The following is a 26,272-nucleotide window of genomic DNA, read 5'->3' as shown; positions in this document are numbered from 1 at the left end:
GAGTGTGCATATCCTACCAGCCCTCCATAACATCAAAGCAACACGATAATCTATATATTATATAAAACACCGTTTGTGTGTGTGTGTGTAATGTTACCGATAGACTCCTAAACGGAGAGGCTCACGTGCTTGATATTTGGCACAGACATGGCCGTTGAGCCTGGGAAGAACATGGCCGACCTAACAAAATTAATTCATAATATTTTTTTACCATATTTTTACCTCAGCGCATTTCAGCGAGGAATATTATGCACGGAATCTGAGGCGGTGGCAGAGCAGCGCGCTGATTCGCTCAGAGTGATCACGTGATGTTCCTTGCCGCCATAAACTCAGTTACGCGTTCGCACGTATTTCAGAGCGAAAAGCGATTGCGTTTTTTCACATTTCAGCGAGGAACATTGCCATTCACACCACATACGTTTTTTTTTCTTTCATCTTTACGAGATCCATATTTTTTATTCATATTTTTACCTCAGCGCATTTCAGCGAGGAATATTATGCACGGAATCTGAGCAGGTGGCAGAGCAGCGCGCTGATTCGCTCAGAGCGATCACATGATGTTCCTTGCCGCCATAAACTCACAGTTACGCGTTCGCACGTAATTCACACGTTCAAAACAAACGAGATCCGCGAAGCGAGTTGGTCGAGTCGTGCTAACCAAGATGGCGACACGGCGGCTTCACTTTTCACGGAGTATGAGCGTTCTATATATTTTCAATTCAGTGCGCCCGACTCGCTCACGTACTTGATTTGTGGCATAGACATGGCCATTGGGCCTTCACGGCGTAATTTGTGCAAGGCTTTTGTCCGAGTGAGCTTGAGTCGAGAGGGCGAATGTACGGGTTGGGAATGTACAGGTCTCCCTTCCCCCGCCCGGCAACGCCGGTACTGGAGGGCGTCACAGGATCGGTGAGTCTCCAAAAATCCGCTTCGTGCTGTTGCGAAGATGCAGGACGATGTCGCGATTGTTGTGCTGCTCTCCGACCATGAGAACTGCAACGTCATTGTTGACTGGCCCTCCCCTTCCCTCCCCCCTCCCCCCTCCCCTCCCCCTCCCTTCCCCCTCCACCCTACCCCCTCCCATTCTCCCCCTCCCCCTCCTATTCTCCCCCTCCCCCTCCCTTTTGCCCCTCCCCCTCCCTTTTCCCCCTCCCCCTCCCCTTTCCCCTCCCCCCTACCCCTTCCCCTTCCCCCCTCTCCCCTGTTCCCCTCCCCTCCCCTTCCCCCTCCCCTCCCCTCCCCCACCCGGCAATGCCGGGTACTTCTGCTAGTGTAATAATAATTCTAACTGATTCCAAAACCATGATCACCAACTTATTCTCTCAACAGTGGGAATGCACATCAAACCAAACAATCCCAAACCAGCATTCCTAATATTTCTCCATCCTTAAGGGAAGGAAAGATCCTCCCAAACAATCCACACTCCCTGAAACAATTTTTGTACCAGTTTCCTATCAACGTTTCCTGATACTATACATCAAAATGCAAACACATCAACCAAAGCCTACACCTTGAGTTACAGGTATTCCTCACCTTTGCAACCTCTTGCACATCCATTTCCGCTTCAACTGCTGGCTTTTCTTCTGTCTCCTCTTTATCTTCATCCTTCTCCTTATCCTTCTCCTTCGTTTTCCTTCCCCACAGTTTGTACTCACGCCAACTTCCACGTTTTTGAATGCGAGTCTCCGAGCTATGGCTTGCAGTCTTCCCCGTGGCTTTCGAGTCTTTCTCAGATCCCTCACCACCCGTGGTTGGTGGTTGCTCCACCTTGGACTTTACAGGTGCTGCTTCAGGTAAATCCACTCTCGCACATTTAACTTTGTCAGATTTCCCACCAGGTGAAACCTCATCCGGGCCATCGGTCTTCAGCAAAACTGCTTCTTCTGCAACGTCCTCGGTGGACCCTGGTTGTTCCTTCGTCAATGGCACAGTTTCTGGTTTGGATGGTTGTTTGCTGCGCCGCATCCAAGATGGCAGCAGGCGAGACAGTCCACGACCGGTCGTTCCTGCAGAACGACCCGCCTCTGTGAAAGTCCCAGGAGAGGCCTTCGACTCCAACGTGTCAGTGTCCTTACCCGTGGCGCCTTCCGCATTGCTGCCATCTTGAACTACCTTATCCTTCTCGGTAATCTCGGAGGTCATGGTCGCTGAATAGAGGACACAAGATGCATTGCTTAGCAACAAAACACAAAGGCAAAAAAAACCAAAGAAAAACAGGAAGTATCCTAAATAACAAATAAACGGTGCAAAAATATCAATTTACACACTTCTCCATTTTAGTTAGTGTGTAAATAAATAAATAATGACGAGTAAAAAGGGCCAATTGCCTCCGACTGAAGATCCACCGGCTTGACCGGCACGATGGAGTTAATGAATCAAATGCACAAACACCCGCAGCTTCAGTAACAAGGCAAATCTAAACTGAGCGAGTGAAACAGTTACTCATACTTGGACCCAGGACCTCTGACCCAGGACACCCTTTGGTCGCACACGTTAGCAGGTGGACCTTTGGAGGACAGTGTTTCACGTTGCCAATGAAAGAAGATGAGCTTTGCGAAACGTCTCAGCACCGAAGCAATGAGATAACCCCGAACCCCGGTAAATAATCATAAACCAAGGCCATTACGCTCTCCTCGGAGAATTGTGCAAAGATGCGTGAATTGGCAACGTCATGATGATGGAGGCAAAACCATCCGCGTGACGACGACACATACCAAGATCTCCGGTGGAATTCAGTGGCTCATCAACTATTATCCATTTCACTCCGTTGCACAATATTTCCTCCAAGTGACCCTCCCTCGGTTGTGTCCGGTGTGGTGGTGGCTCCACCGCCTTGGTGCCTATTTTTCTTTGTGACGCTCTCCTCCCCGAGCATTTACATCATTAACAAAAAAACATCTGCAAACAGTGCAATTGTATTGTATCCTCAATTAGTGATCGGTTTCATCGATTTTCACACCATTTTCCATGACATTTGTAATGTGTTGTGCAATGAGTTCCACGAATGGCGCCGATGAAACGCCTCGAGTTGCGATTCGAGCTAAAAATAAGGAATTCTGGACTTGCAACCCACGCACAGCACGTTAGTTTGGACGTCACACTTGAACGCATCGTCAACGTTTGCACCTCATCTCCAATCAATGATTCTGTAAAATTGGCCTTGGAGGCACACTTGGTCAGTAAGGGAGGGCCTTGGTGGGTGTGAGGTGGTTGGAAAAGGAGCTCCACATTTCTTCTTCTTCTTCTTCAAAAATGACTATCCATCCAAAAATGTCTACTATCCAGCGAAGCCACAGCCAAGGGAGCGGGCTTGACGGAATCAGTGGGGAAAGAAAACCCTTTTGAGCTTGACTCTAGCCCGACTCTGTGAAGGGACTTGAGAGGCCTGAGGCACTCAATAGGGCTGGACCCGTGAAATTTCGAGGATTTTTGGTAAAATTACCTCAGGGTAAAGTTACATAGGAAAACCCCGTGTTAAATTTTCGTCGCTGAAGGACTTTATTTTTATTACGAAATTCATCCTGACTTCGCCTCCAGGAGGATAGAGGGGCATCTGTAGGTAACGGGAACCTTTACTTCGCGAAGATTGGGCAAAAATTGACCGAGTTATTCAAAATATGGACTTATATAAAAGGAGAAGAAGATGAGTTCGGTGTTGGACACGAGGCAGAGCAGACGCCATTTGGGGGAGCTGAGAGGATTCAGTCGTGATCGAGTACACTGGACACTTTTTCCCTCCCGTTCTTTCCTGCCTATGTTCCCTCCATCTTCCCTGCGATTGTGTGGGCGGGAGGAAATCCCAGGGAGGAAATTTGAGGCGAGGACGTGTTTGTTGGTGGTCGCCTCGCTTCGCTGTTTCTTCAACCTCGGTTACCTGTGTGAGGGTGAGTCTGAGTGAGTATACCAAGACAAGAACAAGAACTAGGAGGAGGTATGTACGGTGCGAGTCATATAATATATTGTTTAGTTATCGTCGATGAGGAATTTGGGGTCGGGATGCGTGGTCGGCCTTGGTGACTTGGTCTTGACTAGATGCTAGGCCGCGCCACATTTAGTCGAATAAACTGGTCTTCAAATATTTTTTGACGGCTATGGACTTATATAAAATTAGTTTTCCATGGCTGAAGCGCAATGACGTCATCATGTCCCCGGCACGAGGGTCGATTCTGAGGAAATCTCGTTTCATTGTGCACGCCTTCATTTTACTTCCAAATTAGAATCTGTTTCATTAATTGTTGTTTCCACACTGCGTCGAGAGCATAAGCGTAAGTATACCGCGACAAGAAGGGGGTATGCTGCGAATTTATGCGAGTTATATTGCGATAGGTATCGTCGAGTGAAGGGGTCGTGTTCGGGCCGTGGTCTTGCCTAGATGTAGGCCGCACCTCATTTTGTCGAATAAAGTGGTATTCGGGTGGTTCCGGTATTTGGGACCGCAGGGACGGAAAGTGCAGGTACGGGGTGCCAGTCACTCCCCAGCCGGCCCGCTCTGAAGGTTCGGATCGGGACACCGGGATTCATTCCGGTCGCCTGCTCGGCCCGGAGGTGGGGGTGCGGGGCCTGTCACGGAACGTCAAAACAAACGGCCTGCCGGGGCCGCCCAAAAGTCGGGCGTGAGGGGCGCGTCCACTAATGGAACGCCTCTCGCTTCCCAGATCGAGGGCCACGTGGTCAGGAGAACCTCGTCCCTTCTGGTTGCCTTGCCGTCCCACCGTGAGCGCTGGTCAGGGTGTACTTCAAGCTAAGCTTAAGTGTTAAGTGTTAAGTTCCTCCTTGCCCTCGCAAGGGAAAGGCTAGGGTCAAGCTCTTCCAAATTTCCAAACACTAGAAATCGGACGTCTCAAATTAATTAATTAATTTGTTAATACATCTCAGTCGCCCGCGACCTCTCTAGCGCGGGTGTCGAACCAGTTCATTTCCGGTGCGGCCGGGCCGAGTATCGACCTGGCCGTGGCCGAAGCCGTTGGTTCCGCCGTAGCACGCTAACGCATAGGCTCGCGCGTCCCTGGTCCGCCGGGGCTCCGCGGGTGTCCTACCGTGCCTGACGCCGTTACCCTCTCGACTTCCGGGAGTAGGTGTCGGTGCCCGGGGACGGATTTCGCTGTCTAAACATGGTAGCGCTAGGCCAGTGGGACCGCCGGGACCCACATGCACTCACAAGGTGTGCTGCGCATGGGCGGCAGTATCAGACCGGGGCGCCCAAACGCTCCCCGGCTAAAGTTCATCCTGATGCGCCCACATTGTGCGGACAAACCCCACAAGTCGAGGGACACGTGGTCAGGAGAACCTCGTCCCTTCTGGTCACACTGTGCCTATCGGCCAGCCTCGAAGACCGAAATTGTGTCGGTTACCGATCCTTTGGGTTCGGAACTATGCCACCCTGAAAATCATGCAGTGGAAATGAATGAAATTCATTCATTTCGTCATCTCACCAGTGACGCGCATGAATGGATGAATGAGATTCCCACTGTCCCTATCTACGATCCAGTGAACCCACAGCCAAGGGAACGGGCTTGGCGGAATCAGTGGGGAAAGAAAACCCTTTTGAGCTTGACTCTAGCCCGACTCTGTGAAGGGACTTGAGAGGCCTGAGGCACTCAATAGGGCTGGACCCATGAAATTTCGAGGATTTTTGGTAAATTTACCTCAGGGTAAAGTTACATAGGAAAACCCCGTGTTAAATTTCCGTCGCCGAAGGACTTTATTTTTATTGCGAAATTCATCCTGACTTCGCCTCTAGGAGGATAGAGGGGTATCTGTGGGTAACGGGAACCTTTGTTTGGCGAGGATTAGGCAAAAATTGACCGAGTTAGTGAAAATATTAACTTATATAAAAATTAGTTTTCTAAGACTGAAGCGCAGTGACGTCATCACGTCCCCGGCACGAGTGTCGAAGGTCGTTCGAGGAAGAAGGGTTCGGAGTTGGGCACGAGGCGGGGCAGACGCCATTTGGGGGAGCTGAGAGGATTCAGTCGTGATAGAGTGCACTGGACACTTTTTCCCTCGTTCTTTCCTGCCTTTGTTCCCTCCATCTTCCCTGCGATTGTGTGGGCGGGAGGAAATTTGAGGCGAGGACGTGTTTGTTGGTGGTCGCCTCGCTTCGCCGTTTCTTCAACCTCGGTTACCTGTGCGAGGGTGAGTCTGAGTGAGTATACCAAGACAAGAACAAGAACTAGAAGGAGGTATGTACGGTGCGAGTCATATAATATATTGTTTAGTTATCGTCCAATGAGGAATTTGGGGTCGGGATGCGTGGTCGGCTTTGGTGACTTGGTCTTGACTAGATGCTAGGCCGCGCCACATTTAGTCGAATAAACTGGTCTTAAAATATTTTTTGATGGTTCTTATGCTTATCATTAGATGCATAACGTTCGTAGCGAGGTGTGGATATATGGATTGACATCGGATGGCATGGGATTTGGGATTTAGGAACTCCGGAGTTTTTTCATTAGGAATATATGCGATTTGTTTTGGGGGGCCCTTAGAGCTAACGGAGGCTCGGATTTTAATTCTGATTCCGGATTTCGCAGTCGCTAGTACGTCTTAGCACTCGACAGAAACTGGCGCCGCGAAATTTCCAGGATTTTCGGTAAAATTACTTCAGGGTAAATTTACATAGGAAAACCCCATGTTAAATTTTCGTCGCCGAAGGACTTTATTTTTTGCGAAATTCATCCTGACTTTGCCGCTAGGAGGATACAGGGGTATCTGTGGATAACGGGAACCTTTATTTGGCGAAAATCGGACTGGTATTGACCGAGTTATTCAAAATATTAACTTATATAAAATTGCCGTTTAAGCCTGTAAACGCAGTGACGTCACCACGGTCCGCGGCACGACTTTGGATTCTGAAGAGATTTTGTTTCATTGTGCACGCCTTCGTTTTATTTCCAAATTAGAATCTGTTTTCACTTCTGCCGCAAAAACGACATCAGTGCATTGAGTGGGGTATTTTATTTCGTGAGATTCGGTCGATCTGAAGTGGTGAAAATAAAATGTGATCGTGGAAAATCATAGCGAGGGGCCATTTTGAATCGGCTCTCCGATTATTACACCGGCCTACTTGGGGTGGATAGGAACACCACCAGGTAAGTAAAGACAACCTTTATTTGGCGAAAATCGGACTAATATTGACCAAGTTATTCAAAATATTAACTTATATAAAATTGCCGTTTAAGCCTGTAAACGCAGTGACGTCACCACGTTCCGCGGCACGACTTTGGATTCTGAAGAGATTTTGTTTCATTGTGCACGCCTTCGTTTTATTTCCAAATTAGAATCTGTTTTCACTTCTGCCGCAAAAACGACATCAGTGCATTGAGTGGGGTATTTTATTTGGTAAAAATCCGTCGATTTGAAGTACGTGAAAATAAAATGTGATCGTGGCAAATCGTAGCGAGGGGCCATTTTGGAATCGGTTTTCGATTATTGCACCGGGTTACTTGTGGTGGATAGGAACACCACTAGGTAAGTAAGGACAACCTTTATTTAGCAAAGATTGGGCAAAAATTGACCGACTAATTCAAAATATTAACGTATATCAAATAGGTCTTTTAAGGTGAAAACGTGATGACGTCACCACGTCACGCGGCACGAATGCGCACCTGTGTCGTTGGAGGTATTGACTTATATAGGGTTGGTTTTCTAAGGCTGGGGCGCAGTGGCGTCGTCGCGTCCCCGGCACGAGGGTCGATTCTGAGGAAATCGTGTTTCATTGTGCACGCAAAAATTGACCGAGTTGTTCAAAATATGGACTTATAAAAAATTAGTCTCTTAACGCTGTAAACGCAGTGACGTCATCACGTCCCCGGCACGACTCGATTCCGAGGAAATTTTGGTTTTATGGTGCACGGCTCCATTTCACAACGAATTTGAATTCTGTGTACAGTTTGCCACGAAAATGGGATCCCTGCATCGAGTGTGGTATCTTATTTGGTGAAATTCGGTCGATTTGAAGTGGTGAAAATAAAATGTGATCGTGGAAAATCGTAGCGAGGGGCCATTTTGAATCGGTTCACCGGGTTACTTATGGTAGATAGGAACACCACTAGGTCAGTAAGGACAACCTTTATTTTGCGAAAATCGGACAAATATTGACCGACTTATGGAAAATATTAACTTATATAAAATTGCGGATAACTGCGTTGTAGTCGTTGGAGGTATTGACTTATATAAGGTTGGTCTTCTAAGGCTGGGGCGCAGTGGCGTTGTCGCGTCCCCGGCACGAGGGTCGATTCTGAGGAAATCTTGTCTCATTGTGCACGCCTTCGTTTTACTTCCAAATTAAGAATCTGTTTCATTAATTGTTGTTTCCACACTGCGTCGAGAGCATAAGCGTAAGTATACCGCGACAAGAAGGGGGTATGCTGCGAATTTATGCGAGTTATATTGCGATAGGTATCGTCGAGTGAAGGGGTCGTGTTCGGGCCGTGGTCTTGCCTAGATGTAGGCCGCACCTCATTTTGTCGAATAAAGTGGTATTCGGGTGGTTCCGGTATTTGGGACCGCAGGGACGGAAAGTGCAGGTACGGGGTGCCAGTCACTCCCCAGCCGGCCCGCTCTGAAGGTTCGGATCGGGACACCGGGATTCATTCCAGTCGGCCCAGAGGTGGGGGTGCGGGGCCTGTCACGGAACGTCAAAACAAACGGCCTGCCGGGGCCGCCCAAAAGTCGGGCGTGAGGGCCGCATCCACTAATGGAACGCCTCTCGCTTCCCAGATCGAGGGCCACGTGGTCAGGAGAACCTCGTCCCTTCTGGTTGCCTTGCCGTCCCACCATGAGCGCTGATCAGGGTGTACTTCAAACTAAGCTTAAGTGTCAAGTGTTAAGTTCCTCCTTGCCCTCGCAAGGGAAAGGCTAGGGTCAAGCTCTTCCAAATTTCAAAACACTAGAAATTGGACGTCTCAAATTAATTAATTAATTTGTTAATACATCTCGGTCGCCCGCGACCTCTCTAGCGTGGGTGTCGAACCAGTTCATTTCCGGTGCGGCCGGGCCGAGTATCGACCTGGCCGTGGCCGACGCCGTTGGTTCCGCCGTAGCACGCTAACGCGTAGGCTCGCGCGTCCCTGGTCCGCCGGGGCTCCGCGGGTGTCCTACCGTGCCTGGCGCCGCTATTCTCTCGACTTCCGGGAGTAGGTGCCGGTGCCCGGGGACGGATTTCGCTGTCTAAACATGGTAGCGCTAGGCCAGTGGGACCGCCGGGACCCACGTGCACTCACACGTTGTTCTACGCGTGGGCGGCAGTATCAGACCGGGGCGCCCAAATGCTCCCCGGCTAAAGTTCATCCTGAAGTGCCCACATTGTGCGGACAAACTCCACCAAGTCGAGGGCCACGTGGTCAGGAGAACCTCGTCCCTTCTGGTCACACTGTGCCTATCGGCCGGCCTCGAAGACCGAAATTGTGTCGGTTACCGATCCTTCGGGTTCGGAACTATGCCACCCTGAAAAGTAAAGCGCGGCGTTACGCGCGCTGCTTGCGAGCAAGGAGGAAGCGGACAAGCGGTAACTTATAAGCGTCTTTATTTCAGGAGCTCACTGTAACACTGGCGCGCTCCGGGCTGCGCACCCTGTGTATATCCTCAGGCCACGCCTACCCCTTGGGCATGGCCGCCACCCACCTGGTGCGCAGAATGATGTCACCACGCCAGTGGGCTTTCGTGTCCGCCACACGCGCCCCCCCCAGAATTCCCGCGCACCTGGAGGGCCAGTTTGCGGGGCAAACGGATGACCCGGCCGAAGCGCCCCCTGGCGATCGGCGGCGTCCGGGGTGCAGGGATGCCAGGTGGGATGCCCCTGGCTGCCCCTGGGATGGGTGCAAGGCCGGGGGGCGGCGGGGCTGGTCGGTGTGGGGGGTCCGCCCGCAGGGGGGCGGCCCTGACGCGGGGGTCGGGGCACTGGCGGTGGATGGTCCACGTCGAGGTGGGCCGGCTTGAGGCGGTCTACAGAAACGCGGTCAGGAGTACCGCCGATGTCCAGGGTGAAGTGCTTCGCCCCGGTCTCCAGCACGCGGAAAGGCCCGTCATACGGGGGCCGCAGTGGTGTCCGGTGGGCATCGTGGCGGACGAAGACGTACTCCGCCGTGCGAAGCTCCGGGGCGACGTGCATCGGTGGGTGCCCGTGGCATGCCGTTGGCACCGGGGTGAACCTCTGGGCTGTCTCTTGCAGAGCGGAGCGCTGCTGTGCCGTGGAGTCGGGGAGGAACTCGCCCGGCACCCGCAGCGGTTGCCCGAAGACCAACTCCACCGCGGATGCGCGCAGGTCCTCCTTGGGCGCCGTCCGGAGGCCCAGCAGGACCCAGGGGAGCCTGTCGACCCAGCCGCCGTCGCGGAGGGTGGCCCGCAGCGCGGCCTTCAATGAGCGGTGAAATCGCTCACACAGGCCGTTAGCCTGGGGGTGGTAGGCCGTGGTTCGGTGCAGCCGGACCCCGAGCCCCTGCGCGACCGCCCCCCAGAGCTCCGAGGTGAACTGGGGGCCGCGGTCGGACGAGATGTCTGAGGGGGCGCCGAACCGGGCGACCCAGGTGGCGATGAAAGCCTGCGCGACGTCCGCCGCCGTCGTCGACGCCAAGGGCACGGCCTCCGGCCACCGGGTGGTGCGGTCCACCATGGTGAGGACGTGGGTGAAACCCCGCGAGGGGGGCAGAGGTCCCACCAGGTCCACGTGGACGTGGTCAAACCGGCGTTCCGGCACCGTGAACGGGGCCAACGGGGCCTGGGTGTGCCGGTGCACCTTGGCGCGCTGGCACGCGAGGCACGTCCTGGCCCAGCCGCGGACGGCCTTCCGGAGGCCATGCCAGACGAACTTGTCGGCGATCAACCTTTGGGAGGCCCTCGCGCCTGGGTGGGACAGGCCGTGGATGGCGTCAAACACCTGGTGCTGCCAGCCCGCGGGCACGATGGGGCGAGGCTGCCCGAGGGAGACGTCGCACAAGAGGGCCGCGCCCGCGCCGTCGAACGGCACCTCGGTCACGCGGAGGCCCGTGATGGCGGTCCGCAAGGCCTGGACGTCGGGGTCAACGGCCTGGTCCGCTGCCATCCGGGCATAGTCGATGCCGAGGTGGACTGCGTGGGCGACGGCCCGGGAAAGGCAATCCGCCACCGGGTTGTCCTTCCCCGCGACGTGCCGGATGTCCGTTGTGTACTCAGACACGGCCGAGAGGTGACGCTGCTGCCGGGCCGACCACGGCTCGGTGACCTTGCCCATCGCGAAAATCAGCGGCTTGTGTTCGACGAAGGCCATGAACGCACGGCCCTCGAGCAGATGGCGGAAGTGCCTGACCGCCAAGTGAAGCCCGAGCAACTCGCGGTCGAAGGTACTGTAACGGCGTTCGGGCGGGCGAAGCTGCCGGCTAAAGAACGCCAGCGGTTGCCAAGCTCCACGCACCCATTGCTCGTGCACCGCGCCCACCGCATAGTCCGAGGCGTCGGTGGTGAGGGCGATCGGTGCATCGGGCGCCGGGTGCGCGAGCATGGTGGCGTTAGCCAAGGCGAGCTTCGCGCCCGTGAACGCCGTGTCCATCTGCTCGGTCCAGGTAACGTCGCCTTTGCCCGGCTTACCTCGGAGAGCTTCGTGCAGGGGGCGCAGGAGCTGGGCGATACGGGGCAGGAACCGATGGTAAAAGTTCACCATGCCCAGGAACTCCTGCAGCCCTCTGATCGTGCGGGGGTGCGGAAACCCCTTCACCGCCTCCACCTTGGCCGGCAGGGGGACGGCTCCGTGCCTGGTGACACGGTGCCCCAGAAAATCGATTACGGCGACGCTGAACCGACACTTTGCGGGGTTCACAATCAGGCCATGCTGGCCCAGGCGTTCGAAGAGCGTGCGGAGGTGGCGTAGGTGCTCTTCGCGGGACGCGCTGGCGACGAGGATATCGTCCAGGTAGACGTAGACAAAATCCAAGTCGCGCAGGACGCTGTCCATCAGGCGCTGGAACGCCTGAGCCGCATTCTTCAGACCGAAGGGCATCCGCAGGAACTCGAAGAGTCCGAATGGCGTGATGACCGCCGTCTTCGGGACGTCCTCTGGCCTGACGGGGACCTGATGGTAGCCGCGTATGAGGTCCACCTTCGAGAAGAAGGACATGCCCGCCAAACGGGCGGAAAAGTCCTGAATGTGGGGGACGGGGTAGCGGTCGGGAGTGGTGGCGTCATTGAGACGGCGATAGTCCCCGCACGGTCGCCATCCCCCGCTGGGCTTCGGCACGATGTGCAGCGGCGACGCCCAAGCACTCTCCGAGTGCCGAACGATGCCGAGTCACTCCAGGGTAGCGAACGCCGCTTTTGCCACCGCCAGCTTCGTCGGCTCGAGGCGGCGTGCCCGGGCGTAGACCGGTGGCCCGACGGTGGGGATGTGATGGGCCACCCCGTGCTTGACGGCCCCCGCCGAGAAGGTGGGCCGCGTGAGGGCCGGGAAGCCGGCGAGGAGGCGGGTGAATTCGTCCGCTGCCGGAAGCGTACAGATCAACGTGGCCGGAACCGAACCTTTCGGCAAGCTGCTTGGCAAGCCGCTCGGCGAGCCGCTCGTTGAGCTGCTCGACGAGCTGGGCAGCACACAAGCGAGCGAGCTGAACGTCTCGGCCTGGACAAGACGTCTGCGCTTTACGTCGACCAGGAGCCCATTAGCGCACAGGAAGTCCGCGCCAAGCAGTGCCATGGGCACGTCGGCGGTGACGAACGTCCATCGGAAAACCTGCCCTCCGAACCGCAGAGAGAGGCAGCATTTTCCGTACGTACGGATGGGCGTCCCGTTCGCGGCAAGCAGCGCGGGACGTCTTCGGGACGTCCTCCGGCCTGACGGGGACCTGATGGTAGCCGCGTATGAGGTCCACCTTCGAGAAGAAGGACATGCCCGCCAAACGGGCGGAAAAGTCCTGAATGCCCCCGCCCGCGGCGTGCTTGTCTGACGTACCGGCGGGAACGACACTCACCTGCGCTCCCGTGTCGCACAGGTAACGGCGCCCAGATAAGGTGTCCGTTATGAACAGCAGGCTGCTCGAACGGCCGGCACTCATCGCCACTATTGAGCGCCGGCCCGGGCGTTTCCCGACCTGTTGATGGAGCATGGCGGATGACACTGCCGAGCCTCGTGGCCGAACTTGGCGTGGAACCAGCACCAGGTGGTGGAGCTGGAGGAGTGCGGCTGGCTCTGCCAGGCGGGTGGAGTTGGCAGTTTTCCCCGCGGTGGCGGTTTTCGCCGCGGCGGTGGGCGGGGCGTGGCGGCGGTCACGAGGTGCGTATCAGCATGCTGCGTATGCTGTGTAAGCTGATACTGTGGATCAGCATCATCAGCAGCATCAGCCTCGCGGTCCGTGACGGCCGCACCGACTCTCGCCCGCGTGTCCGAAGCCGCGAAGTACCTGTCCGCCTCGGCTGCCAATGCTTGGGGTTCCGTTAGCACGGTCCCGGCCAACGCGAGGCGAACCTGCGCTGGAAGTTGGCGATGGAAAAGCACCCGGAATAGAGAACCGGGGGCTTCGTCGCCAAACAGTGACAGCATATGGTCCATTTGGACCGACGGGCGCGTGTCGCCGAGCTCGGGGAGATCCAGGAGGCAGTCGGCCCGTGCGTCGTCCGTGAGGCCGAACGTGGCTAGGAGTAGCCACTTGAGTGCCTCGTACTTGTGGCCGTCCGGTGGGTGGCGAAGGACGGACACAACTCGAGCGGCCGTGCCAGGCCCGAGGGAGGCGACGATGTGGCAGTAGTGCGTGTCGTCGCCGGTGAGGCGCCGAAGATGAAATTGGGCTTCGGCTTGGACGAACCAGACTTCGGCCTGGGCTTCCCAAAATTCGGGAAGTTTAATCGACATTTCGTTGTTGGCAATGGCGTCGTGTGTGGAAGGATCGCTCCGGCAGATCCAACGTCGATGGTCACCAGTAAAGCGCGGCGTTACGCGCGCTGCTTGCGAGCAAGGAGGAAGCGGACAAGCGGTAACTTATAAGCGTCTTTATTTCAGGAGCTCACTGTAACACTAGCGCGCTCTGGGCTGCGCGCCCCGTGTATATCCACGCCTACCCCTTGGGCGTGGCCGCCGCCCACTTGGTGCGCGGAATGATGTCACCACACCAGTGGGCTTTCGTGTCCGCCACAGTATCCTCAATTAGTGATCGGTTTCATCGATTTTCACACCATTTTCCATGACATTCGTAATGTGTTGTGCAATGAGTTCCACGAATGGCGCCGATGAAACGCCTCGAGTTGCGATTCGAGCTAAAAATAAGGAATTCTGGACTGGCAACCCACGCACAGCACGTTAGTTTGGACGTCGCACTTGAACGCATCGTCAACGTTTGCACCTCATCTCCAATCAATGATTCTGTAAAATTGGCCTTGGAGGCACACTTGGTCAGTAAGGGAGGGCCTTGGTGGGTGTGAGGTGGTTGGAAAAGGAGCTCCACATTTCTTCTTCTTCTTCTTCAAAAATGCAACAGAGCATGAGCAAACATTTGCCTGGTTAAAATCTTTTGCAAATGCATTTCAATCGCAATAACAGTAATAAATCACCAGTTGATTTGTTGCATTACCAAGAGTTTATGAGAATCGTTAGGCAATGTGTCAAGAAATCATTGGCCAATAATGACCTTGCACCAACCTTCCCTGGTTCGACTCTCTTCGTCTGTCCGAGTCGTTTTCTTCGACCTACCATTTGATAGGTCAAATGTCCTTTTCTCATGACCACGTTTCCTTTTTTTGACTTTCTCTTTAAACTAGAAAGGCCTCAGTATGATGTGCTCATCATGTCATATTACTGGGCTTTGAGGAGTCAGCTCTGAGTTTGATTCCTGAACCAACTAGACCATCATCCCGGTGCTTTTCAGGGAGGGTGATGCATCAAGTTGGCCGTCATTAGCAGAAAGATGTTGAGCCAGGTGACCCGTCTGCTATTATTTAATTGTCTGCTGGACGTTAAAGATCCCACAGCACCTTATGAGGAGAATTGCTTTGGTAGGCCTACCCTGATCAAACTCCTGCCCTGACTCCGGGAAGAGCAATAGCAAACCACACTGTGCATTATTCACCAAGAGACTGTATCGACAATCTGGGAAGATCATGGTCATGGACACATCTCATAACCCCATACCCCCCATTCTACTGGGATAGTGAAAACGCAACAACTTTCAACTTCATTCTGACTCGAAAATTTGGTCGGTTCCTAAAGACGACACTGGTTGAAAAATGGAGGCCGTATTGTCTCATTCCCTCCACGATCCACCATTACCATGACCTCCACGATCCACCATTACCATTACCTCCACGATCCACCATCCCATGACCTCCACGATCCACCATCTCATGACCTCCACGATCCACCATTACCATGACCTCCACGATCCACCCTTACCATGACCTCCATGATCCACCATCCCATGACCTCCACGATCCAGCATCCCATGACCTCCATGATCCACCATTACCATGACCTCCACGATCCACCATCCCATGACCTCCACGATCCACCATCCCATGACCTCCACGATCCACCATCCCATGACCTCCACGATCCACCATCCCATGACCTCCACGATCCACCATCCCATGACCTCCACGATCCACCATTACCATGACCTCCACGATCCACCCTTACCATGACCTCCATGATCCACCATCCCATGACCTCCACGATCCACCATCCCATGACCTCCATGATCCAACATTACCATGACCTCCACAATCCACCATCCCATGACCTCCATGATCCACCATCCCATGACCTCCACGATCCACCATCCCATGACCTCCACGATCCACCCTTACCATGACCTCCACGATCCACCATCCCATGACCTCCATGATCCACCATTACCATGACCTCCACGATCCACCATCCCATGACCTCCACGATCCACCATTACCATGACCACGATCCACCATCCCATGACCTCCAAGATCCACCATCCCATGACCTCCAAGATCCACCATCCCATGACCTCCACGATCCACCATTACCATGACCTCCACGATCCACCCTTACCATTACCTCCACGATCCACCATCCCATGACCTCCACGATCCACCATCCCATGACCTCCACGATCCACCATTACCATGACCTCCACGATCCACCATTACCATGATCTCCACGATCCACCATCCCATGACCTCCACAATCCACCCTTACCATTACCTCCACGATCCACCATCCCATGACCTCCACGATCCACCATTACTACGACCTCCACGATCAACCATTACCATGACCTCCACGATCCACCATTACCATGATCTCCACGATCCACCATTACCATGACAAATCAGCAACTGATACCAGACAAAGCCAGCGACTCGGTCTCATACCACGAGACCATGCAAGTATGACACACAACACTCGGCTAACCCCAAAGGTAATACACTACTAGACAATAACACATAATGGCATACGACTTCCAAGGGATACCTTGGGATTTCTAACAGGTGAAAGTGATCATCATGTGATTTGGAGTCAGTTCAATTCCTGCTCTGAAGCTGGAGGACTTCTTCGACTTTAACTGAACGTCTCTCAATCTCCACGTGGATTCCAGAGCAGGTTGTGTGACCCGCACATACAAGCATGGACGTGATCAGTTAGAAATGCTGAATAATAATCATAAATTGAAATTTCAACAGGTTGCACAATGCCAAGATATTGAAATCATAGTTACAATAATAAATAATGGATACTCAAAACAGATAAAGGAAACTATTTGGAATCCCCAGGCCTAGTTACAGCAAAGCGAATAATCATAAACTCATATCTTTGCTAATCTGCCAAACCACAGTTAATCTGGCACTACAACCATGAGAAAACACAACACCTACACACCCATCCCCAAGGTCATGGCCAAATCACACACAACATTCCACTTACCTACAGGTACCACCAAAACATGCACGACCAGCTACAGGTGCCTCCGTGTGACACGACCCATAAAATCCCCTCCAGACACAAAGAGAACCCTTTGTCAACCCCTTTCCACCACAACTACCCCACCCACAACCTATCCCGCCACCACTCCTCCCACTTTCTGCTCACCACGTCTGCCGCAACACCGAGAAAACTTGCGACAGCGTGGGCCGGGGGACGACGGTTGGAGAAGCATTCACGCTATCTCAGCCGTGGCACATTGCAACCACTTGGCTATCTGATGCAGGCAACGTGATAGTCGTTCTCAGCACCAAGCTCTACTCTTGGTCAATGCAATGGCATGGGCCCTGGTCTGATACTTATAAACTCGTACACAGTCTCCCCTCGGACACCAATCTCCAGTTCAGTGACGATCGAGTGACCTGTTCATCAAGTTCATTACTCAAATGCGGCTCCTCGAAGAGGAAGCCATTTCAGATGCACATGATTGATTCCTGTGGGCTAAGTGGAAATGGGGAATAAATATTGAGAGGTCAGGTGTCACGGTTCAGTACTCCGATGCAAGCCTTTCAGCTCAGGTAAGGGCCGTTACTACCTGCTCTGGTGTTAATGTAGGCCAATCAATGACTCCACATGGATGAAACAGAAAGAAGGGATTATTATCAGCGTTGGATTTATATGTAGGAGTAATGGACCGATGAAAGTAATAAAGGGAGGTTGAAGGAAAATAGAGGGAGGGCAGAGCCATACGATGAGCAAAGGAGAGGAAGCGATAAAAAAGAATAAAGAAGGCAGAAGGGGAGGGAGGGCAGGAGGAGTGTAAATTGCATGGGAAGAGACGCAGGTGGAGAAATAAAAAGCAACAAAACAGTCAGTAGGGAAACATTTGAAGAGCTCAGGAGGAGGGGACAAAACATGGGTTGGGAACCGAGGGAGGGGAAGTTCATGGTGGATGTTGAGGGAGGAAGAGAAAAGGTGGGGAAGAGGGAGGATATGTGAAGGCAAAGGGGGAAGGAAACAACATCAGTGGGAGTTATCAGCAAATATGAATTTCAATGGCAATGTGCAGTGAGAATGTGAGGTAGGAGTTATGGCTTGTGCTTAAACTAAATACCCCACATGGAGCCATCTTTGGAAGCTGTAAGCTCCTCGATTCAGGCTCTATGATCACAAAACTACAGTCTACCCAGTCTCGATATCACCCTCCTAAATCTGACCTGCATCACAATCTGGCCGACAGCATCACAACCCATCACCTGCATCACGACCCATCAACTGCATCACAACCTATCACCTGCATCACGACCCATCACCTGCATCACAACCTATCACCTGCATCACAATCTGGCCAAATGCATCACGACCAATCACCTGCATCACAACCTATCACCTGCATCACGACCCATCACCTGCATCACAACCTATCACCTGCATCACAATCTGGCCAAATGCATCATGACCCATCAAATGCATCACGGCCCGCCAAAGGCATCACGACCCACCAAATGCATCACGACCCGCCAAAGGCATCACGACCCACCAAATGCATCACGACCCGCCAAAGGCATTACGACCCACTGACTGCATCACGACCCACCAACTGTATCATGACCCACCAACTGCATCATGACCCACCAACTGCATCATGACCCGCCGACAGCATCATGACCCACCAACTGCATCATGACCCACCAACTGCATCATGACCCACCAACTGCATCATGACCCGCCGACAGCATCATGACCCGCCGACAGCATCATGACCCACCAACTGCATCATGACCCACCAACTGCATCATGACCCACCAACTGCATCATGACCCACCAACTGCATCATGACCCACCGACTGCATCATGACCCACCGACTGCATCATGACCCACCGACTGCATCATGACCCACCGACTGCATCATGACCCACCGACAGCATCATGACCCACCAACTGCATCATGACCCGCCGACAGCATCATGACCCGCCGACAGCATCATGACCCACCGACTGCATCATGACCCGCCGACTGCATCATGACCCGCCAACTGCATCATGACCCGCCGACAGCATCATGACCTGCCGAATGCATCATGACCCACCAACTGCATCACGACCCACAGACTGCATCACGACCCGCCGACTGCATCACGATCCGCCGACTGCATCACGACCCACCAAAGACATCTTGACCCAGACAACTGCATCATGACCCACTGACTGCATCACGACCCACCAAAGGCATCACGACCCACCGACCATCACGACCCACCGACTGCATCACGACCCACCAACTGCATCATGACCCGCCGACAGCATCACGACCCACAGACTGCATCACGACCCGCCGACTGCATCACGACCCGCCGACTGCATCACGACCCGCCGACTGCATCACGACCCGCCGACTGCATCACGACCCGCCGACTGCATCATGACCCGCCGACTGCATCATGACCCGCCGACTGCATCACGACCCACAGACTGCATCACGACCCACAGACTGCATCACGACCCACCGACTGCATCACGACCCACTGTAAAGTATCTCGACAAACTGCGATCAATTGTCGTACGCGTTTATTCACTCTGCCGATCAAGGCCCGATTCACAGCAGCGCCATCTGAGCTCTGGCGTAGGGATACAACCCGGTCCCGGTGTAGGGATACAACGGTGAACATTTGCACTGCATACATGACATCCTCCCCTTTAAGTCCAAAATTACCAAGAGCAATACGTGCTAGATTTCCAGAATTGACATTTCAAAAGCAACATTTCCAAAACATGTGAAAATATGTGTGCAAACGGTTATGAGAATAATGAAAATACGTGAAAATAGAACATGTGTCAACGTGAAAAAAAAACATCTTCAAAGATTCAACCGGTCGGGTGCTTTTCTCTCACGCATTGAGTGTCGCGGTGTACCAGTGGATACAGAGTCCGAGGTGATTCCTTTGGGTCGCGGTGTACCAGTGGATACAGAGTCCGAGGTGATTCCTTTGGGTCGCGGTGTACCAGTGGATACAGAGTCCGAGGTGATTCCTTTGGTCTCCACGAAGGGTGTAGCGTTTGCAGAGGTTTTCGGGGCATCCGAGCCGGCTGGAGCGGCCACGACGATCTCCGGCAGTGGCGGGTCGAACTGTTGTCCTGACTGTGACGATGCTACAGGCTCCATCGACTCACAGTGACGGTAGGTTATGTGGTCCTGATGTCGACGAATTTCGCGGCCGCCCTGCAGGCGAATCACACTGGACAGTGGACCTGGCTTCTCGATGATGTCTCCCGGTAGCCACGTCGCACCTGCACCAAAATTTCGGGCAAACACTGGATCTCCAATGTTGATACATCGACTGTTGGACGTCTTATCGTGCACCAACTTTTGATTAAGCTGGCTCTGATAAACATTTGATGATATGTCTGGTTTGAGATTGTCAAGTGTCGATCTCAAGTGTCGTTTCATCAATAACTCAGACGGAGCTGCACCGGTTGTTGATTGTGGCGTGATGCGGTATTTGAACAGGAGACGAGACAGCTTTGTTTCCAGGGTTCCCTCCTGAAGTTTCTGCAATCCGGATTTGATGATTCCCACGGATCGTTCGGCCAAGCCATTTGAAGCCTGGTGATGTGGGCTGACAAACTTATGTTTGATGTCGTTCCGACGTGTGAACTTGGCAAACTCGGTACTGGAAAAACACGAACCGTTATCACTCACGATCATCCTGGGCAGACCATGAGTGGCGAAACAGCATCTGAGTCTTTCGAAGACAATGGCTGACGTAGTACCACGCGTCACATAGGCATCAATCCATTTTGTGTGTGCGTCCGTAATTATTAGAATCATGCTGCCGTTAATAGGCCCGGCATAATCGAGATGTCGGCGATGCCACGGTTCGCTGGGCCATTCCCAGGGATGCAGTGGCGCTTTCGCAGGTGTATTCCGGGTGCTCTGGCAGGGGTAACAATGTCGAACATGATGTTCGATATCAGCATCAAGATTCGGCCACCACACATAGTTTCTGGCGAGTGACTTCATCTTCACAATCCCGGGGTGACAGTCATGGATTTCATCCATGACCCTGGAACGCAGATTTTTCGGGATCACGACACGACATCCCCAGAGTAGGCAACCATTTTCCACGCTGAGTTCGTTTTTACGTGCTTTAAAAGCCGCAAAATCTGGGTCACCCTCAGGTAGCAAATGCCATCCAAGCTGTACAGCCTGGACAGTTCTGGACAGAACGGGGTCTCGTCGAGTATGAGTGCGGATCTGGCCGGAATCGACAGCACAATCTTCCAGATGATCCATCAGTGCGATAATGGATCCTGGTGTAGGCGAATCATCAACGGATTCTGGAAGGGGTAACCGACTCATGGCATCTGCATTTGTGATAGACGAACCGGGCTTATAACATATGGTGTAGTCATAAGCAGCGAGAAACAGGGACCAGCGGATGATCCTGGGCGGTAGTGTGTCAGATGTCGCCTTAGTTGGACCAAACAGACTGATCAGCGGCTTGTGATCAGTGCGAATCGTGAAATGATGTCCAAGAAGGTACTGGCGAAATTTGCCGACGCCGAAAACGATTCCCAATCCTTCCTTGTCACGTTGGGAATAGTTTTTCTCTGCCGGGGACAACGTTCTGGATGCAAATGCAACCGGTCTTTCCGTACCATCAGGCATCATGTGCGATAATACACTCCCCACTCCATACCGACAGGCATCGCATGTCAGCACAAGATCCTTCTCTGGATCAAAATGAACGAGAACATTGGACGATTTGAGCAGATCCTTAGAGGTCTGGAATGCTGATTGTTCAGTAGACCCCCAGCTCCAGGAGACTCCTTTCCTCAAAAGCCGATAAAGGGGGCCCAAAACGTCGGTCACATTCGGGATGTAACGACCATAGAACTGAAGCAAACCGAGGTATGACTTCAATTCGGTCACATCTCGTGGAGAAGGAGCATCCTTGATAGCTCGGACTTTCTCATCTGTCGGGTGTAGACCCTCGGCATCAATCGTATGACCCAGGTACGTGACTGATGGCACCATAAACTTGCACTTGTCTCGACGCAAACGTAGGCCGGAGTCCGAAATCTTCTTCAGAACTCTCTCCAGGTTCTGTAGATGTTCCGCGTCCGTACGACCAGTAACCAGAATATCATCCTGGTAACAAACGACGTTGCGTTCGGCGGCAAACAAACTGTCCATGACACGCTGATAAATTCCAGGTGCAGATTTCACTCCAAAACTAAGTCGGTGGTACCTATACAACCCACGATGCGTGTTGATGGTAAGATACTGTTTCGAATTCTCGTCCAAGCAGAGCTGTAGATAGGCGGATTTGAGATCGAGTTTCGTAAAAGTCTTGCCTCCCGTGAGACGAGCATAGAGGTCTTCGATCCTCGGGATTGGATATTTATCCAATGAAGAACACCTGTTCACGGTCATTTTATAATCTCCACATATGCGGATGGACTGGTCCGATTTTATGACCGGAACGATGGGCGCCGCCCATTCGGCATACTGGATTTGCTCGATGATCCCCAGATTTTCAAGATGATCCAGTTCCTTGTCAATTCGCTCACGCAGGGCGAAAGGGACTGGGCGAGCCCTGCAAAATATAGGATTGGCATCCCGGTCAACCCTGAGTTTAGCCGTATGTCCTTTCAAGGTTCCAAGCTCATCCTTGAAGACATCCGGGTACGTATCCAGCACATTTTTTAGAGTGTGTATGCTGCGGTAGGAGAAACGTTGGCTGCCCGGAGTTGATGAATGCTTTCCCACTTCAGTCGAATTATGCTCAACCAGTTCCTGCCGAGTAAGGAAGGGCCCTTTCCAGGAATGACGATCAGGGGTAGGTGAAACTCACGGTTATCGTAGCCCACCGTGACATCACATGTACCGCAGGGAACAATCTTCTCACCTGTATAGGTGGAGAGTCCATAGGTAGTAGGTTTCAGATGGGGTCGGTCAGCATCATTCCACAGGTTTGTGAAAACAGCATGGCTGATGAGCGAGACGGCCGCACCAGTGTCGACCTCCATTTGCAATGGTCGATTGTTGACGACAACATTGGCAAGAAGAGGGTCCCACCTATGGTGAGAATCAATATGAAGCAGGTCATACGATTCTGAGTTGTCTGAAACAGAGCTCACCTGGTCAAGCTCGGGTTCCTCCGAACCGATAAACTGATGAATCTTGTCAGCAGCTTTTCCTTTTCCCGATTTGCGAGTGATGCAAGCTGGAGCAATATGGCCAGTTTTCGAACAGAAATGGCAGGTGGCATCTTTGAACCGACACGTCTCCGGAGGGTGCTTTCCGTTGCACCGAAAACAGTTGTTGTGGGTTTGAGACTGCACTGGCTTCTGACGAGGAGCCTTGTTCCAACGTTGTGGCTGAACATGATCCAACCGATTCACAGCAGGGCTGGTACCAGACGAGCGAGTGGCACCGATGCTTGTAGCGTTGCGTTCAGCACTTTCCATGGAAATGGCGGTGTCTCTGGCATTTTGGAACGTCAGTCTTCTCTCAGCAAGCAGGCGTCTACGAGTGCGGTCATCGGACATGCCAACCACCAGCAAATCACGAAGCATGTCATCGATCGTGTCCCCAAACTCACACAGATGTGACAGTTTTTTGAGGTGTGCAATGAAGTCTGCGATCGACTGACCTTGCTGCTGTCTGCACATGTAAAAATTAAACCGACACAGGATGACTGAAGGAGATGGGTTGCAATGTTCCTTCAAAGCGGCCTTGAGCTCTGCATACGTGAGCTCCTGGATTGTCCGAGGCCGAATCAGGTTTTTAACGAGTGTGAACGTCTCACCTCCGCAAACGGACAGGAAGACGGCCTTCATCCGGCCTTCGGTCGCAATGCCGTTCGCCTCGAAGTAGAAAGACAACCGCTCTAGTCTAGTAGGAAGACTAGGTCCCCCTGCACCCCCCGGAGATATACTTCTAATCAGTGTTTCTAGATTGGAAAAAATGTGTAGAAAATGACTAGCTATGGCCCCAAGCTGAAAAAATGTCCCACATACCATTTTTATGCAAATTACTGCTGCAAATTTTATGCAAAATTATGCAAATTTTATGCAAATTTTTGATGAGGAGTAGAGTTGAGGGGTCTTTGAGGGCTTCATCGAGGTGCTCTCGGTTGCAAGACTGGGTCATTCTGAGAAGCACAGCAGGGTCAGAGATCATGATGTTCTCCTCCTCAGTGAATCTCTCCATCAACAGCCTCTCCATTGCCTCACACACTGTTTTGAGGCAAAAGAGGGACTTTGCGTAGGCCTTTCCACTGAGAACACCTTTGAGAGATCCACTTGTTACTAGTTGTGCCTCAAAGAGAATCTCTGCATATCCAGAACCACGCATCTTGTGTCCAGTGAGCATCCCGATGTAGTTCATGGATGTGTGGAAGGGTCCAATCGTTACTACATGACTAGCAAATTCATTTGGCCAGCGCCAGATGATGGGAAGGGCTTTCATGCAGACACCCAGATCAAATGTATTCAGGACCCATCTCTGACCCACCTCAGCAGTTGCTGCCTCGGAACGCTTCAGTAGCTCACGAACAACTGCGTTGTCTGTGATCGGTTGGTGGATAGGCGTGCAGTAGTCGACTGTTGATTTGCTGGGTGGGGGAGAACCAGTTGCAGAGGTGAAACCCCCTAGCCCAGGCACAGGCTGCAGGCCATTGCCATGCCATGCAGGCACCAGGCACAGACCGATCACAGACAACGCAGTTGTTCGTGAGCTACTGAAGCGTTCCGAGGCAGCAACTGCTGAGGTGGGTCAGAGATGGGTCCTGAATACATTTGATCTGGGTGTCTGCATGAAAGCCCTTCCCATCATCTGGCGCTGGCCAAATGAATTTGCTAGTCATGTAGTAACGATTGGACCCTTCCACACATCCATGAACTACATCGGGATGCTCACTGGACACAAGATGCGTGGTTCTGGATATGCAGAGATTCTCTTTGAGGCACAACTAGTAACAAGTGGATCTCTCAAAGGTGTTCTCAGTGGAAAGGCCTACGCAAAGTCCCTCTTTTGCCTCAAAACAGTGTGTGAGGCAATGGAGAGGCTGTTGATGGAGAGATTCACTGAGGAGGAGAACATCATGATCTCTGACCCTGCTGTGCTTCTCAGAATGACCCAGTCTTGCAACCGAGAGCACCTCGATGAAGCCCTCAAAGACCCCTCAACTCTACTCCTCATCAAAAATTTGCATAAAATTTGCATAAAATTTGCAGCAGTAATTTGCATAAAAATGGTATGTGGGACATTTTTTCAGCTTGGGGCCATAGCTAGTCATTTTCTACACATTTTCTCCAATCTAGAAACACTGATTAGAAGTATATCTCCGGGGGGTGCAGGGGGACCTAGGCTTCCTACTAGACTACTCAGAATACGTGTCAAAATCCCCCTCATGAGGGTCGAATTCATCGATATGGCCGAAAGATGTCATGGTCTAGATGTTTATCCTCGTCGCCATGTAAAGTATCTCGACAAACTGCGATCAATTGTCGTACGCGTTTATTCACTCTGCCGATCAAGGCCCGATTCACAGCAGCGCCATCCGAGCTCTGGCGTAGGGATACAACCCGGTCCCGGTGTAGGGATACAACGGTGAACATTTGCACTGCATACATTTGCACTGCATACACACTGCATACACTGCATACATACACCCACAGACTGCATCACGACCCGCCGACTGCATCACGACCCGCCGACTGCATCACGACCCGCCGACTGCATCACGACCCGCCGACTGCATCATGACCCGCCGACTGCATCACGACCCACAGACTGCATCACGACCCACCGACTGCATCACGACCCACAGACTGCATCACGACCCACAGACTGCATCACGACCCACAGACTGCATCACGACCCACCGACTGCATCACGACCCACCGACTGCATCACGACCCGCCGACTGCATCATGACCCACAGACTGCATCATGACCCGCCGACTGCATCATGACCCGCCGACTGCATCACGACCCACAGACTGCATCACGACCCACCGACTGCATCACGACCCACAGACTGCATCACGACCCACAGACTGCATCACGACCCACAGACTGCATCACGACCCACAGACTGCATCACGACCCACAGACTGCATCACGACCCACAGACTGCATCACGACCCACAGACTGCATCACGACCCACAGACTGCATCACGACCCACAGACTGCATCACGACCCACCGACTGCATCACGACCCACCGACTGCATCACGACCCACAGACTGCATCACGACCCACAGACTGCATCACGACCCACCGACTGCATCACGACCCACCGACTGCATCACGACCCACAGACTGCATCACGACCCACAGACTGCATCACGACCCACAGACTGCATCACGACCCACAGACTGCATCACGACCCACAGACTGCATCACGACCCACCGAC

The 26,272-nt window shown here is 53.0% G+C and overlaps 1 protein-coding gene across 7 annotated transcripts in view; it reads right to left on the bottom strand.

Moving 5' to 3' along the window:
• Positions 1-26,272, bottom strand: part of LOC137421414 (protein 4.1) — a 59,421-nt gene that overhangs the window by 25,593 nt on the left and 7,556 nt on the right. For 4 of the 7 annotated variants that reach the window (XM_068107448.2, XM_068107452.2, XM_068107453.2 and 1 more), the window contains exons 1-2: positions 16,844-16,943; positions 1,534-2,147 (exon numbers count right to left, since the gene is read on the bottom strand). In XM_068107448.2, the coding sequence (XP_067963549.2) occupies positions 1,534-2,142 (609 nt within the window). In that variant the 5' untranslated portion in view covers positions 2,143-2,147; positions 16,844-16,943. Of the gene's footprint in view, positions 1-1,533; positions 2,148-2,448; positions 2,470-16,843; positions 16,944-26,272 lie in introns of those variants that run through there. The other 3 variants (XM_068107449.2, XM_068107450.2, XM_068107451.2) reach the window with 2 other exon arrangements.

Source organism: Myxine glutinosa, chromosome 2, assembly GCF_964187855.1.
Source record: "Myxine glutinosa chromosome 2, kmMyxGlut1.1, whole genome shotgun sequence".
NCBI lineage: Eukaryota > Metazoa > Chordata > Myxini > Myxiniformes > Myxinidae > Myxine > Myxine glutinosa.
This window is presented reverse-complemented; position numbering and strand designations above follow the sequence as displayed.